A 17,578-nucleotide genomic window follows, 5' to 3' on the forward strand; every position below is an offset into this window, starting at 1 on the left:
CAGCGCAGGCTTGTGGAAATAGCTTAGCTGCATGACCTGCCACTCTCAAAACAGGAAAAAGGGGATTTTGTTACCGTTTGATAGCCGGAGTTTTCTTTGCTATGAGATGGAACAGTGTCTGACAATCTGAGCCAATTAAAGAGCACTGAGCTGTGACCTGCAGGCTAGGGAGACGAAAACAAGCCTGCTCAATAAACACTATGACCGCCCCTCTCTACTTCCATCCTCCCGAAAAGCCAAGAGTCTTCATTAATATTCCGCCTTTCTTCTCCCTAAGAAAAGGTTGCGGGGTTGTGGACACTAAGTAGCATTGTGCTCCCCTGCGGGTTTCGGTAACCTCGCAGTGGCGGCTGTAGTGGGGCGGCTACGGCTTGGGTCAGGCTCTTCTAAACAGACTGAAAAGGCCTGAGCTCATTACACAGGCCTGCGCCATGCTTGACAAGATGAGAAAACGCAGAGTGCTCTGAGTGACTGAAAAGAGAACAGGACACCATCTGCTTTGGGGTTAAGCTACAACTCAGAGACATTGAAGATGATTAGAAGGCAGGGAGAGATGGCAACAGAAAAGACGGGGGCACAGTTGACAACATATGCTGCAAAAACTGAAGGGAAAATGACCACTGGCAAAACCTTTGATAAGTCACAGCAAGGGTTAAAGGAAACAGGAAAACCAGTAAAAACGCTGTCTCCACTGGCAAAGTCTCTCATTCTTGATCTCTGTTTTAACTCTTTTTCTATTCCCCACTTTGTCCAAGGTAGTGTGAGACAGCCACAGCGGTCTGTCAGCAGACAAAAAAGGAGATAAAAAGCAGAGCGCAAACACTAAGATATCTTGAGATGAAAGGAGGAAGTGAATAACTGATTAAGTGAAGACGTGAGAGCGGGAGACAACACAAAAATAGACATGGAAGGGAAAAAATGCAAAAGAGGCCTCCCCCTGTGTGACCTACATACCTGCTAAACCTGCTGTCAGTGGTGGCCTGCTCCTCTCTCATCACTCGCTGAATTACTTTACATAATCTTTAGACTCTCCCCGCGCCGCTAGCGGGCTTGCTGCAGGAAGCGGCTCACCTCTGTCTTCAATACCTATTGTGGTTCACTATATCAAGGTACAGACAGGCAGCCTTGCAAGGGGACTGGTAAATCTGACACCGGGCGACGTGGCTAACCCCCGCGATACATTAAAATGGGGCACGCCACGGCTGAGGGAGGTGTAGGAGCAGCATGTTTATAGAGGAAAGGCCCGGATGTTTGCGCATCGCCGCGGACACGGCTCGGGCCGGGTGACTGATTTGCAGTTATGAAGTGATGTCTCCTCCGGGCGGCTCAAGGTTTTCCACAGGAGATCATGGATCAGACTGGTCGATAAAATCAAAGAGCTCGTCCAGACGGCAGTGAAAACCAGGAGCCCTGGAAGAGCAGCTGTCCATAACCGAAAGGTCAGCGAGAGAGCAGCTTGATGGGTAGAAGCAGAAAGTATAATAGACTATAATGTGTCAGCAGCACAATGAGCGACTGATAGAGATACAGCAAATAGCAAATTAAGATGTTGCATCAGGTATTACATTTCTGACTTCCTAATGACAGCATTATCATAACATGACATAATATAATGAACTGTATCATATGAAAAACTAACTTATTTTCATTTTTGATTAATTAGCCCATTATTTTTGCAATTAAAACTGTGGTAGACGGTTCATTTTTTGGAGTCATTGGGCAAAAATTCAATAATAACCTTCCAGCATAATGTAATTCAAGTGGAGTGAGAGAAAACTAGACGTGTCAGTCACAGGTCAGTGAAGTAAGCGATTTTGTGGACGGATGAGAGCAGCCATACCTAACTTTCCCCGCCCACGCCACATTTTGGGTGAAAAACAAGCGCTGTTAAAGTGTCAGTGCCAATTTTTTAAAAAGTGACAGATGTCAGAAATACATCACTGGGAGATTCAATAAGATATTTGCATATATATATATATATATATATATATATATATATATATATATATATATATATATATATGTGTGTGTATAGGAGGCATTTTCCAATACTAATATTAGTACTGGGAAAACCCTACTATTTGATGACCTGGGAATGAGACTTAAAAGTTTACTATCTTTCTCCAGAATCGCTCACTGCACCTGTACTGGTATATGAAATGTCAGAAAATAAAATACAACCCCCCCCCCCCCCCCAACTTTTGTACTTTCCCAAAGCTCATAGTGACATAGGCAAATTGCTTGTTTTGTCCCACAAACAGTGCAAACCTGCAATTATTCTGTTTACTATGATGTTAAAATAAGATAAAGCTGCAAATTATTACATTTGAGAAGGTGGAATGACTGAATATTTGCCAATTTGTTGCTTTAAAAACAGCTGCTATTATTTGTTTTCCAACTAACTATTGCAGCTCTAATAACACACTGTGTTGTATCTTATTGCATCATATCCCGTGTGCACTCTGAGTGAACTTGAAGCTATGAGAGAAAGGGCTCAATATCGGAAAAATACTAGGGAGTTAAGCACGCAGTGACATTTGCAATCCAAAGGGTCAAAGACTTTAAATCCAAACTGTCGTGTTTGAGTCTCAAAGACCATGGATGTCAGTGTCTCACTCGGCTTTTCTCAGTTTGAAACTGAAACAGCTCCACCATCAAATCTTCCTCACTGCCTCCAGGAGACAGACAACCCATGCAGAGATCATTCATCACTCAAACAGCGTCTTTATGTGTATGTGTGTGTTTTTAAAGGGTGTGTGTGCGCGACAGAGACTAAAATATGTTCCTCGACTTTTCAAACACGCATTTGTCGCATCTCTGCCGGCTGACAAATTCTCACTCTGCTCAGAGTTGATTCATTTGCCATTTTTGTGAACCAAACAGAGGGGTGGAGACAGTATAAGAGACATGATCAAAAGAGCAGCTTCAAAGGAGGTCAGAAAAAGTGTGTCCCGTGCAGCCTGTTAGAAGAGGCCCCCTCTCTTTGAAGCTGCCTTCTGGGCCAGAGGTGACCACCATTACGGACATTGTGCACATTGTTGGTCTATTCTCCATCTCCAGCTAAAAGACCTCAATCATGGGCTTGTCATCAATGGGAAGATACAACAAGGTGATGGAGGTTGCTGTTGTGCTGTGAAGAAATGCCATTATTTTAAAAAGTGAAACTTTTTCACATCGAAATCACCAGGAAATCCAGTGACCCAAAATCAACAAAATAAGTCAAAACAAGGAGTCGGATGGAGTTTAAGAATGAGCGGCAGAGCCAAATGGAACTCAACAATAAAAGCTGCGTTAATACGGATAAAGATAAGACTGTGGGGAGTCTCGTCACAATGCCTCAGCAGGGCTGTGATTGGTGCGGCTGCTGCTCCTGGACTTTCAGAGTCAGTCTGAGAAGCTATAAAACACAAGCATGGCCTAATGTCTTCAGCCAGTGGCAGCTTGCTCCCTGAGGAGCCACTCTGCGTTGCAGTATACAATGTTATGCCAAAAGTTAATTGTGTGCTGACAACTCTTAGCCACAGGAAAGACCACACTGCTCTCCAGAATTAGATTTACATCACCAGTATCCCATTGTTCACAAAAAGACCAAGACAAAAGGGCACAAAACAACCAATTAAGCAAAGCTTCAAATCCTTTTCGCTATTGTAAGACAAAGGAACATAAATGCAAAACGCACTTTGGCAACAACAAATTCTGAGAGGAATATACCAATGAATTCAGCGATAAATTATTCAAGCTGCTAAAAAGAGGAAGGAAAAATCTCTTTTGATTTGCGATGGATTACTCAGAAATTCCACTCTTTGTACTTGATGTTTTAAAATAAAAGAGCGACCACACAGGGTCACTGTGCTGTGATTGTTTTGTGTAGACCTTCATATTGCCAATGGCAAGTCTGCTGGTTTTCAGAGGAGCCATTTGTGCCGGTTTGTTGTTTTGTTACACTCAAGCCGTACCACTGGGGGAGTAAAATACATAGAAATCAATAGCATCCCCCAAATAACACTTGCAAACAAGAGAATAAAATCAATTCTCATGACAGTTTTTAGAAGGGGATTTGTTGCGCCTCCATTTTTATGCATTTTTTTTATTGTTTGTGGCTCTTACAAGGGAGAGAGGTGGGTACATGATGTGCATGTGTTTTTTGGACACCATATGGCACTTGTGGATGCAGCTGGGCTTTCTGCTACTCAGTTGTGGCAGAGTCACAGCGCTAAATAAAGCAGCCATAGCCATCTATACTTAACATATGCTGGCCACCAAAGTGGGGGGACATTTGGAGACAGAATCATGAAATCAAGACAATAAAGTCACCACAAACTAGTAAAAACTTAAGGATAATGAGGATGAACTGAAGTTTACTTGAGTTGCTGTGATGTTTTTTTAACAACATAACAGGTCTAAGGAGAGAAAAGGAAACAAAGAAAAATCAAAGGAGAGATGAGCAGTGGGAATGTCAGCTCCAACAGCCTCTGGGCTGATGTAATGGTGCCTTGTCTCTCTGCTGTGTTGAGACTCAGATTGTTGTGGTGGCCTGCTGGGTCTGTCTGTCTCCCCATCCTCTTTCTCTGTATCTACCCCGCAGGATTCCTCCTGCCTGGCTTTAGTATGTCATTACAGCCTGTCCCCTACTCACCCGCCTTGTCTGCACCCAGCCATGCTCAGGTAGAGACCACCCTTCTCAAGTATTCTGTGTAGTTTCCATAGTCAACAAGCTGCTTTCATGCCACGCTCAGCCTCTAGCAGAGGCCCGGCTTTGACAAAGGCAGGAAAATATAAGGACCGCATTGAAGATTCAAGCTCCCTTGATTGTGAGGTTGTCCACGCTTTACATTCAGGCATATATTCAAAAGCAGAATTACAGGAACAGCGCTTTTTAAAAAAAGGCTGTCGATGATAAGCACTTACTAAACTGGCTGGCAGTGTAATAGGAAACACTATCACAGCACAGTCTTGCACACAATAAACCCTATTCAGGTTTGTGTTGCATGACATGCAAATGTTTTACAGGCGAAACTTGCTCAAAGTTTGATTGCAAAGAAGGATGAGCCACTGTTTACTCTGTGGCATTGAGTCTGTGCAGCCATTAAATCTTACCTTTGGAGCTAAGACAATAGCTATCGACTCCTGTAGGAGAATCACACTGCATGAAGGAAAAACAATTTCTGTTCACAACTCAGATTTATTTATTCCTAGCTTTAGGCAAAGACAGTCTTATTTTAATTTATGGGTGTTCCATGAGCTTACTGAAGCGGGTGCCCACTCTCACAAGTCACCAGAACAAGGCTTGCCGGATAGATCTTTCAAACACAATAACAATATAGCCTCCATTTCCATTTTAAAGTGTGTTATGAATATTCATAAATAAAGGACGCTTGGATTCTGATTCAATTTGGGAGGGTGTTTTATAACATCCCGGATATCAGCCTAAGAATCTCATTGCTTGTGCAGGCAGATATCTAATACATATGATTCATATAGTGGTGCACGCAGCCTGATTTAAAACACAAAATCTCTCCTCTGCCTGCCTCCTTACATGTCTTTTACTCCACACGGATATTCTAGAGAGCTACAGAAAATCCCCAGAATTTAATATGTGCTGTATATTGTTTGGATCTTACAGCTCTTGGTTGCTTAATATTGTATTAAGCTGAAATAATTTGTAAAGCTAAGAACAACAGGACTAAACGCTTAAACAAAACTGCATTTTTATATGAACAGACCTGAAATGTAAACAACAGATGGCTCAGTTTTGAAGTGATAAGACATCAGTAAATGACCTGCGCAGTATCCTACATCCTTATCACATGTAAGGTAATGTGTGTAGCCTGAATAAATTACTATATTAACAAGTTATAATGATGAGTGAAAATGAATTAAACATGAAGATGTTTTCTTTAGCCTTGTATTATTTGGTGTGACTGAGCTGGGACTGAGATCCGTAGCTGTGATACACACTTCTATATGTGCAATGTAGAGCTATGTGAGAACAGCAGGGCGTCAACAGACGTTGCTGACAACTGCGAGCGCGTGGATGTAAATGTGCAGATGCAAAGAATGGTGCTGAAGAAGGCTGCAGCGACATTGTATCCTGCAATGTGGGGTCACTAATATTTAGCCCTGCGTGTTTGAAAAAATGCTGCCCTCTTGGTTGCTCCTATTATACATAAAACGTGATAAAATGCCCTCTAAGATGTCTGTCCAGTGGACCAGATGTGAAGAATTGCCCTTCCAGTGGACAAAACATGATAAAGTACCCTCTAGGGTGCCCTTTCAGTAGAAAAAAACAAAATGCAAAAAACAAATAACCTGCTACGATGACATTTAAATGGTACCAGAAGCTGGAAATTTTGAAATCAAATACATTCAAAGCCACAGGTGCAGTATAGTTGGTCCGATGTTAGCCACAATACTATAGATGCTGCACAGAGAGCATCAATGCACATGACGGAACAATTAACCTAACGACAAATTAGAGGGCTTTACTCTAACAGCATTTTCTGTAGGATCAAAGAGAGAGGACTGCAAGACGCAGCACATTTCCTCTTTCCAAATGGCTTTTCCCGGCCCTTGTGTTCAAGAGCGTGAGATTTATCTTTCTTTCTGGCAACTGTTCGCAAGTTGGCAAAATTGGCTCATTTCAAAAATGGTGATGTCTGGGGTTGCACTGTCACCTTGACATCCAGAAGGATAAATAGCACTACATGTGACATGAAGAATTTGTATTTTTGATATTGGGGTGACGTGTCCCTTTAACAATCTTCTATCTTGTATGGAATCAGGGTGGGCTTCTCTCCTGGTTCTGTCTAAACATCAGCTAGCAAACAGGGTATGTGAGAAGAATGAATACAAAACATATAATATCACCATTTCTGAGTTTTTGTGCTCTCAAATTACAACTTGATTGCAAATATATGACACTGTCTCGCACACACACACTCTGACTCATGAGTAGGTGTATGCACACGTGTGTGTAGCAACCTCATATTCAGCTGTCCTCAAATTGTTTGATTCATTACTCATTCCTCCCTTCATTATAAGCCATTTTATTACTCCTTTCAATGAGGCAGATTTAACCTCTATGGCCATGAGCAGGTAGCCTGATTACAGTTATTATTTTTAATAAAGGGTATTGGCTCGGGAATCATTTTGGTCTTGTCCTGTGAATAGCTGGTTACGCACGGATAAGCCAGGCTGTGTTGGACTGCGAGATTCAATATCCGAGACAGTTTTGGTCCGCGCCGCGTCCAAGGCCCCGCTCCTCTGTGCAAAATGCAATCTGCCCGCAATCAGGAATGACACCACTGTTTACTGCTTGACAGTGCCACTGCACGGCACACAGCCCGTGGTAACCCCAGACAGTGACAGACACTGGCGGGGCTCAGGCAAGACACAATCAACAGGCTGGAGTGAAGCTTTCCAGTGATGGAAAGCCTGCAGTGTTTGTAGGACGTATTCCAATGGCTTTTCAGAGAGGATGGAGAAGGCTATCTCAGATAGATCTATCTGGAATGTTCACTCTCACCCTAAATTAATTGAATGTCAGTCAAAGAGAAAGTGAAATGGAGGTGGGAGAGTGACTCAGGCCTTTGTGTTAGTGCAGTGGTGGGAGAGAGGCGGCTGAGGTCCACAAATCCAACCCTTGGATCCGCCAGAGAACATTCTTAATCAGTGACAACTTTAGCCAGAGTTAGTAAGTCGGTTGAAAAATGGAGATAAATAAAGATAGATTATCTCATCTGGTCAACGAGAAAATGGAAATTCATTTTTAGCGAACAGGTGCTGCTAAAAATTAAATGACTGCATTTTGCCAGGCTGCTATTATTAATGTCACTACCTACAGCCACCTGGCTAAAGGGCCACTGCTGGAAACCACTGCATGATATCGAGATGCCGAACCGGCCTTAACTGATATCTAGGAGACGCCCACTGTTCCCGGATGACAAAATCAGGACACATTCTGGGACATTAATTTAGTTTATGGACTCTGTACCTCCATATTGCACTTTAGATTTGCATTGCTTAATTTAGATTCTTTGCAAGCTCTCAGGCTGCATAAAATAAAGCGCCAAGTCGGATTTGGCCTGCGAGCCTCGAGTTTGACACAAGAAACAACTGGGCACTTTAGTTTTCAGTAAATGTCACTTGAACAATAGTATTTGTTGAGGTCTATTTTCAGATGTGGATTAACATACGTTTGGAGCTCTAATGAGTATTTACAGCAGCACCATGGTGTGTCTGGAATTGACTCTGAATAAACTTGTTCATGAAGGAACAGGTCACGCAGCGTAATGGCTTACGAGTATTGATATGTTTTGAATAGTAAACAATCGCGGTCTTTGGCACAGAGGAATATGCTCTGTTTTGTGGTTGTTTGGATTCGAACGCAACACTTTTCAAAAGATTTGTTGACAATAAGAAAAATACAGAAAATTGCCCGCTTTATTCTATACAAAGCAGCTGTTTTAGAGCACAAACAGCCACTACTAATCCTCGCAACTTGTTATTTTAAGCCAGCTGTTGTGCCAATCAGATGCACTAAACTCCAAACTAGATTTTGACAGGAATAAAATGGTAGGGTAACACTTTATTCAAAGGGGTGTGTATAAGACTGTCATGACATGACACCTGTCATTAACATGAAGGAGTCATGAAAATTTATGACTGTTTTAATTCAGTGTCATTTCTCATTTAAGTGTCAATTATGTCAATTGTAATGCAAAGCTGACATTGTTTGAGATGTCTTTGTAATGACAACTTGACATTAATAAAGACAAAAAGGACTTTGTTATGACAGCTTGACATTATCATGCTTAAAGACACTGTTTAGCTTTATGTTTTAATATGACATCATTTACATATGCACATCATTTGGTGCTTGTGTTGTTGTTGTGTTTGTTTCTGCCTTTTTGAACTGTATTTGCACTCCTTTTATTGCTGCCTGACTATGACTGTTTTCTGCTTGTATCTGTCCGTCTGCTTTCACTGTAATTAACATGCCTTTACACCACGATAATTGTTTCTTAATTTATATATCGATTTTAGGTTCCCAACTTTAAAACCGGCCTTCTGGCTAATTCTGGCAGATTTGCAGAGATGTTTATTAAAATGCACTGTCACTGAGAAATAAATCCATAAAATAAAATAAAAATAAATAAGACTGTTAGCCCACTTTAGCAACAAGTAAATTAGCTAATTATTAGCTGTCCATCAGGTATCTCCCCTTGGTACATCACTGGCCTTATAACATTTAATCTGGCCTTATAACATTTAATCATCTTTATAACAAGTCCAAATGGTACCACTTTAGTTGTGGGCATTCATGACGCCCTTATAATAGTCACATGATGGCCAGTGTTGAAACCAACCCAATATGACAGCATGATGTAGTGTTAAAACAACAGACATTTTTGTCTTTGTTAATGTCAAGTTGTAATAACAAAGACATCTCAAACGATGTCAACTTTGTATTAAAAAGGACACTTAATGGCAACAGTCATAAACTTTCATATGACATGACATGGTTGTGGAAGGGTAATGACAAGAAAGTTTTTATTTTTAGAGTTATTCATTCATTCATTTATTTATTTACTGCTTTTCTTTTTCTCTCTCTCTCCTCTTTTTCTCTCATAACTCCATGTTTTATTTTTTTATATTGTCATTCTGTTTCTGTATGTGTACGTGCCCCTTTGACCTTGTGTAATAACGGGTCCTGTATGAAAGTGAAGCGGTGAGTCATGCAGTAAAGTGGGTTTGGCGAGCTGAACCCATGTCCGAGATGCGGGAAAATCACGTTGTCACCATCAGTTGCAGAGCAAGTGGGACTGTTGGTCTGAATACAGTTACTCTCTAACAACAAGACAACAATTGATCGATTGTTCATCGGATCTCGACATTGACTTCAAATGCAAAATTCATAAATAAATCATTCACACAACTGGTAAAATAATCAGTTCCCCGTGGTAATCTGTCTGTAAAAGAACAGTACCTATTCCATATAGGTCTTAAATTTTGAGACTGTGCCTCCATCATGGCTTCCAGAGATGATTTATGCCACCTGAGATTCGCTGCAATGCCTGGTACTTTCTGTACAAAGTGATGTTACACGGTGATGGAGTAGATTTTAGATAGGCTGAGATTGATTCTAGAAGAAAACTAGTTTGACAAACAGCAGACAACAAAAACAACGCTGACCATACTAATTCAATACACAAGTATACAAATACACCAGACTGGACGGGAAAATCACATTGACAGAAAGTCAGTGAATCAGACTTTCAATCGGGTCAAAACAAATCAAATCCAAACAAATCAGATCTTACCTTCCTTCTCCACAGTGGACGTGGCTGTGCCGCCGTCTTCTGTCTTGGCGGCAGCAGCCGGCTCTTCCTCTGCGGGCAAGAGGAAGCAAAGCTGTGATGTTTGTTACACTACACGTTCACAGCATGTCAGTGTTTTTGCAGACAGGTGGTGGCACCCACATGTCTGCAGCATGAACTGTCATGTCTTCAATCAGATCAGCTTTGTGTGAATGTGTTTGTATGGTGTCCTCAGTGTGTGGGACAGGCTTGGGGAGTAATGGATTACATGTAACGGGATTCTGTAAGGTTACAAAAAAAAAGGTAACTGTATTCCATTACAGTTAGAAAAAAAATAAGACAATCAGATTACAGTGACGTTCAGTAAAAGATGAGCAGGATTGCAAATTTTAAAACACATTTTAAAGTAAAGAACGATATACTTTACTATCATGTGCAGAGTGCACACATCACAACACTTCACAAGTCTCTTAACACCATCTGGTCTGAGGGAAAACAGCTAATCTGACAGTTGCCGATTCATTAACTCTTGAAAAAAAAAAAAAGAAGCTTTAATTAGGTGGAAATTTCACCAGTATCTTGTCTCAACATCTAATTTAAAGAGACAGGTAAGACCGACCACTAATGTTAGCTACACAGAACAAATTTTTAACTTAAGATACACAGACCATCTGCTAACGTTCGCTACGCAGACATCCAGTTAGCTAACTAACCAGTCAATATTACCACTACTGCTAAAAACATTTTCACACCATCCCAGTCACTGCTGGTGTATGTGAATAAGTTTGAGTGTGAAGTGTGAAAAACATAACTTAGTAAAGTACATTTAACTGTGCATAATTACCGTTTTTATCTAAACGTGTATTCACACATAACAATGACCATTATTTCAGGTTAAAAAGTTTCACCATATTCAGTATTAATCCAAACGTACCAGAAAGTAATCAAATTACATTCCTTTCATATTGTGATACTTCGATGTTTGAACAGGTAATTAGTAAAACTGTATCAGAATACATTTTTAAAGTAACCCTCCTAACCCTGGTGTGGCTGTGCTGTGGCCTCCAGTGATAAAATATTCCAAGTCCAATCTGTAATACAGAATTCAAACTGAGCCCCGATTCCTCCTCGCTCGGTTCTGCTTATTCTTGTGCCACGGCATACATTTGCATAGATAAAAACGCAGACGGGAACAAATAAAAACACTTGAGCGTGGAACAGCCTCGTTGTGAATCTCCAGTGTTCCATCTCCCAACCATGTAATTTTAGACGGCCGGTAAACCAAAAATGTAAACATCTACGTTTCCATTTTGTTATGCTGTTATTATGTCAGCCATCAGTGTTTTGTGCATTGGACAGACTTTTTTCATGTGCCTGCCTCGGTGCCCTGTGGACATGTTGCTGCACACGGTGACAAAATACAATTCCTGTGAGGAAATCAGACAATCACCTGAGCCTTTTACAGTCTGGTATTTAATATGTGTCTGACAACTTGTGCGCCTCATTGTTTGTTATCACAATACAAAAAGTTGCTGATTAAATTTTGAATGTTTATGAATGCTATCTATTCACATACCTTTGTCTTCGTCTTTAGTTTTGTTGTCAACAGCTTTGTCTTCCTCTTCTTTGTCCTTGCCCTCAACGCCTTTATCTTCATCTTTGTCCTGGCTTTTTGTTTCATTATCAGTCTCTTCATTCGGCTCCTCGCTTCCTGAATTCTCATCTGGAGGAACACAAACATTGAAATGTAAAAAGTAGTAAGTTTTGGAGGATTAATTTAGGCACACAGAGTCAAAGCCTTCACATTAAATCCTGTAACACATGGCAGAAAACAAGCCCATACATCATTACCGCTGACAGAAATCTCTCAAAACGTTTTCACATCAACAGGTTTTTCTTTTCCAGTTTGAAAGGAGGAGGTTGACAGGAAAGAAGCAAAAACCAACTGTCAGAAACTAAAAAAAGACATGTTTCTGAAGAAGAAGTGCTTGCTTTAGGCTGTTTAAGCTAGTTTAAATGTAAATTTAAGCAGTTGGTTGACAATACTTGTGTTTGAGGCAGCTCAGGGTATAAAGCTTGTCCCTCGATCGCTTTGTTTGCACAGTTTCTAAAGTTGGCTGGCAAAGCCCTACTCCTGTCGGTATATAAGACTAGATATTTAATGTTCAAACTGATAAACTTTGCTTTTTTTTGGAAATGTACACTTGTTCTGAATTTGATGTCTGCACCATGTTCCAAAAAAGTTGGGACATGACCAACAAAACGCTGGAAAAGTCACTGAATGCTCAAAAAACACCTGTTTGGAACATTCAACAAGTAAACAGGTGAACTGGTAACAGGTGACTGTAACATGATTGTGTTTGAAAAGTGGCTTCACTGAAAGGCTCAGTCGTTCACAAGCATGGATCGGGTGAAGGTCACCACTTTATAAAAACTGCCGGCAAAAAAACAACGTTTCTTACCAGGAAACTGCAGGAATTTATGAATTTTGCCATCTATAATCTATAATATCATTAAAAGATTCAGGGAATTTTGATTAATTTGGAAAACTGTTGTAGTTCCCAAACACTCCGTGTTGTTAGAAGAAAAAGTGATGTGGTAAAGTGCCCTGCCCAAACTTTTTTGGAACATGTTAAAGGCATCAAATGTGAGTGAAATCAGTGTATATTAATAAAAACAATCAGGTTAATCATTGTGAATATGAACTATCTTGTATTCAACTGAACATAGGTCAAAAAGTTCTGTTGCATTCTGTCTTATTTACATTTATACAACGTCTGAACTGTTTTGGAATTGGGGTTGTAGTTAAAAGACAAAATTAGTGTGTAAATACAGAGCAAAATGAGGAGGTAACAGAATACTCAAGGTAAATAAATGTGCTAAAAGGTCTGTGCACAAAGGCTATATTTTACAAAATAAACAAGACCACATAATTGAACAGCATATCGATCTGTGGTCTCTGCTTTTCACCTGCAAAACAGACACACACACACACACCCAACCACACACATTGCCAAGAATGATGCAACTGCTGCATTTTTGGCTGAATTATCCTGCAGGTGTTGTTTTAAACTGTATATCCTTGCTCCTCCTCGCTCCTACCTCTCTGTTTGTGTCTCACGAGAAAGTAATTACATATCTCAGGTCTTGGATAGCATCCCGGGGCTGAATTTGCTATAATTCTCTCATAGAATATCTACAAAATTCATGTTCAGAGAGGCTCTATCTGTCAAATCTTTGTCAATGGGATGGGATTTGAATAAAACAAAAACAGAGGAGAGGCGAGGCGAGGAGCTGCTCGCTGCCAGTATGCAAATGCAGAATCTTAATTATATAGCAGCAGCAGAGGATATTCGGAGAAAGAGAAATGGTTCTGGCTCAAAGTTAATGGCTGCCCCTTTCTAACACACACACACACACACACGCACTCTTAATTCACTTAAGGCTCTCGCTGTCAGCACGACAAAACACATCAGAGTCTCGGGGTCTGTTCATCCAGATGCATTTAGAGCGTTGTATACCTGTTATTCCTCTACCGCTAACAAGACTGATCAGGTTAGATCTTTAATCAAACTGAGCTGAAGTGAAAACCTGAGCAATGAGCTGCACGTACAAGTCCCATCTCCTCGAGAGATAGGAGTCAGATCAATGTGCGCTCCTTCCTGCACACTGACAACACCACGTAATCACGACCCCCCCGTCCATGCCGGAGCCTTGACTTGCAACTATACCTTGGTTTTGACTCGCCATCTCCACGTCTTCATTTCCTGCGGCATCTAGAAACAGAGGATGAATTCAAAAGAGTGGAAAACATTTGAGTTCAGTGCTAGTGCCTGCAGTTGAATTGACTTGGCTTTCGATATCACCTCACACAGCCTTTTCATTCCATCTCTTTGTGTAGCTTTGTCTTTGTACTGCAGTATGAGAGCAATGGAACCACAAAGACATGCATAAATTAAGTGACAAAAAAGAAGGGAAAAAGAATGTCACTTCTAAAGCCATACATAATTGAGGGATTTCTTTGTTCCAAGCGTCTGTGATAAGAGAACTTTTTTTTTTTGTTAGAGTGGTGGCACACAGGATGGAAAGACTGAACTGAAGCGAATAGAAAATTCAATTTTTGATGACAAATGACATCAAGAAGCACTGGTAGAGCCGAGGGGCTCAGAACACGTGTTAATGGTCCGTAGAGCTACATTACCATTGTCACCCTCTTCTTCATCACCTGTTTCGCCTTTACCTGAAACGGGAGGGAAAGGAATCATCAGGCAAACACATGCATGAGTGGGAATAATGTCAGCCGTTCATTTTGAAAAACAAAGCTTCGAGTCATACTAATGATCACAAACTGTTCATCTCTAGTCGAATGATTTATCCAACCAGCTCCTGTTTTTACATGGAAGGTGGATAATGGGGTCTTCTGTCATATGCTCTCTAGATTATTGTAAAGGAAACCTATTTCTGCACTTGCTAATAACAACTGAACAACTCGGTATTTTGTCTGAAATATCACAGTTAAGGGTGCAATAGCAATTCTGGAGAAAGATAGATTTTTGAGTCCCGGGTGGTCAAATTACCGATCCCTTAAGATTGGTGGCTCGAAGATGGTTGATTGTCGAGTTTCATTACCAGGTTGTGAGATAGTGATGTTTTGGGAATGAGACGCCACAATCTAAGCATATGTAAAATATGTTAGTACTGTCAAATGTGCAGTTCAATCTAACAACACCTGTGAAGTTCACTATTTTAGTATTTAGTTTAGCATTTACACCAGCTGCCTTACCACCCTGTGACTGGACAAAGTCTCTAGTCACAGGATAGACTTTCTACAGCTTGAAAACAGAACCAAGAGGAGTGTGGTTTTCTCTCAGAACACTTGAATTCAGTTATGCTTAAATGATACCACAATTAAACTGCCTATCCCAGTTGTAATTTGTTAGCTTTGCTATCTTTTGACATAGCCAGCTTTGCTCTTCAGTTGTAGAAGTCTTACAAACTTACCATTGTTATGGTATATCATATGACACTCTTGATTGGTGGCTCGCAGATGGTCGATTGTTGAGTCTCATTCCTAGGTCGGGAAATACCAACGTTTTGGGAATGACACTCAACAATAAACTACCTTACCGACCTGCAATTGGCCAAAGTCTCTTGTCACAGGCTCACACAAGTCCCATCTCCTCTAGAGATAAGAGTTCCATCAATGTGCACTCCTTGTTGCACACTGACAATAACACGTAATCACACCCCAGTCCATGCTAAAGCTCTGACTTGCATATACCTGGGTTTTGACTCGGCATATCCACGTCTTCATTTTCCACAGCATCTAAAAACAGAAGAGGAAATCAAAAGAGGGGAAACCATTTAAGTTGAGCCAGACCACTTGAATTACATCATGCATAACATTTATTATGGAACTTTTGCACAATGATGCCCAAAATAAACTGCCTAGCCCAGTTTTAATTCATTAGCATTGCAAGCTTTTTACAAAGCCAGCTTTGAGATTCGGTTGTAGAAAGCTTACAAACTTATAATTGTTTTAGTATATCTGGTTACAATGAAGGAAATCTCATGTGCAGTCAGTACTTATAGAACCAGTGAGTCTACAGCTATGCTTATAGCTTTGTCAGGCTGTAATTATGCACAATGGTGCTTTGAGCTAAATGCTAACATTAGCTGGGTAACATGCAAACAGTGACAATGATTACATGCTGATGTTATCAGATAACATTACAATGTTTACCATGTTCATCACTGCAGTTATGTGTATCAGCAAAACAACCAGAGTCTCAGGGTCTAGTCACCCAGATGCATTTAGAGTGTTGTATACTAGTTATTTGTCTGCTGCTAGCAATACTGATTAGACTGGTTAGATCTTTAATCCAACTGGCCTGAAGAGAAACCCTGAGCAATGAGCTGCACGTCGGTCAGCTCGTACAAGTCCCATCTCCCCTAGAGATAGTGGGTCAGATCAATGTGCACTCCTTCCTGCACACTGACAATACCACGTAATCACAACCCCTGTCCATGTGGGAGCCTTGACATGTAATTCTACCTGGATTTTGACTCGCCATCTCCACGTCTTCATTTCCAGCAGCATCTAGAAACAGAAGAGGAATTCAAAAGAGGGGAAAATTTTGAGTTTAGTGTGGATCCCATGTGGAGCGGTAGGTACTTAAACCAGACTAAGTCAACAGCCATGCTAGTGGGTAAAATTAGCATGGTAACATGCATACAGTGACAATGTTACATGCTGATGTTATCAGGTAACATTACAATGTTTACCATGCTTACCACTGAAGTGTGTGTGCTTTAGCATGCTAATGTCAGCTAATTTGCATTGAACACAAAGTACAGCTTAGGCTGAAGAGAATCAATTTCAGCTTTGCTGTTATTTGGTCATAAACCTAACCTAAATGAAACTGCAGCCAGCATAGATTAGTGAAGTGAATATATCAGTACAATATTATAAAACTGAATTGAATTTAATCAATCAAAATTGCCAACCATATCTTTTCTCTTGTTGTTCCAACTTTCAAAAAATGTGATGAAACTTAAAATATTCTATTCATCCTGTTGCTGGGGACCCCCTTCAACAAACTCAGTGACCCCTGTTGGTCCCCGGACCCCAGTTTGAAAATGTATGATATGTACTTTCCATGACTACATCTGCCTACCTACTCTGCAACAGCAATTGCATTTTTTGTATTCCTAAAAGCTAGATATTAGTAGTGACATAATAAAACTTTAATCCCTGCATCATATCTGTTACCCCCACCCTCCTTACCCCTTTTCTTGCTCTCACACATTCTTGCACACACACAAAGACACACACATAAACCAATGACATTTGGGACAAATTGAGTAAATGAAAGCCATGACACCAATAAGAGAACATGCTCCACAATGGCTATTGTGCAGTCTCTATAATTGCTTTTTTAACAAGCTGTAGAGAGAAACCATTTTTTCATATCTATGCAATTTTGCCCTGCACTCAGAACAATAAAAATGCCAGCCTCTATTAAATGGGGAAAAGGCCAGTTCTACCAGTGCTGCATGTTTGTCTCAAGTGCCTCTGTCCATCACGCAGAACGCTGGTGACACACAGTAGATGGCAATCCTTTCTATTAATCATGACTGGCATTTTGAGACAGAGCCTCAGACAGGGGGCTGAAACGAACACTTCATTGGGAAAAGCAGGTTAAGATGAATCCATCACTGGCCATGAGGTCACCCTAAACCTTTCTTCTGCATTTAAA

The 17,578-nt window shown here is 40.7% G+C and overlaps 1 protein-coding gene across 1 annotated transcript in view; it reads right to left on the bottom strand.

Annotated features, from left to right (window-relative positions):
* macrod2 (mono-ADP ribosylhydrolase 2) overlaps positions 1–17,578 on the bottom strand; it is a 551,038-nt gene that overhangs the window by 13,583 nt on the left and 519,877 nt on the right. The window contains exons 12-16 of the mRNA XM_084735639.1: positions 14,521–14,559; positions 14,051–14,095; positions 13,740–13,748; positions 11,896–12,042; positions 10,323–10,391 (exon numbers count right to left, since the gene is read on the bottom strand). Of these exons, the coding sequence (XP_084591765.1) occupies positions 10,323–10,391; positions 11,896–12,042; positions 13,740–13,748; positions 14,051–14,095; positions 14,521–14,559 (309 nt within the window). The remainder of the gene's footprint in view (positions 1–10,322; positions 10,392–11,895; positions 12,043–13,739; positions 13,749–14,050; positions 14,096–14,520; positions 14,560–17,578) is intronic.

Source organism: Lutjanus erythropterus, chromosome 14 (genome assembly GCF_056507025.1).
Source record: "Lutjanus erythropterus isolate fLutEry1 chromosome 14, fLutEry1.hap2, whole genome shotgun sequence".
NCBI lineage: Eukaryota > Metazoa > Chordata > Actinopteri > Lutjaniformes > Lutjanidae > Lutjanus > Lutjanus erythropterus.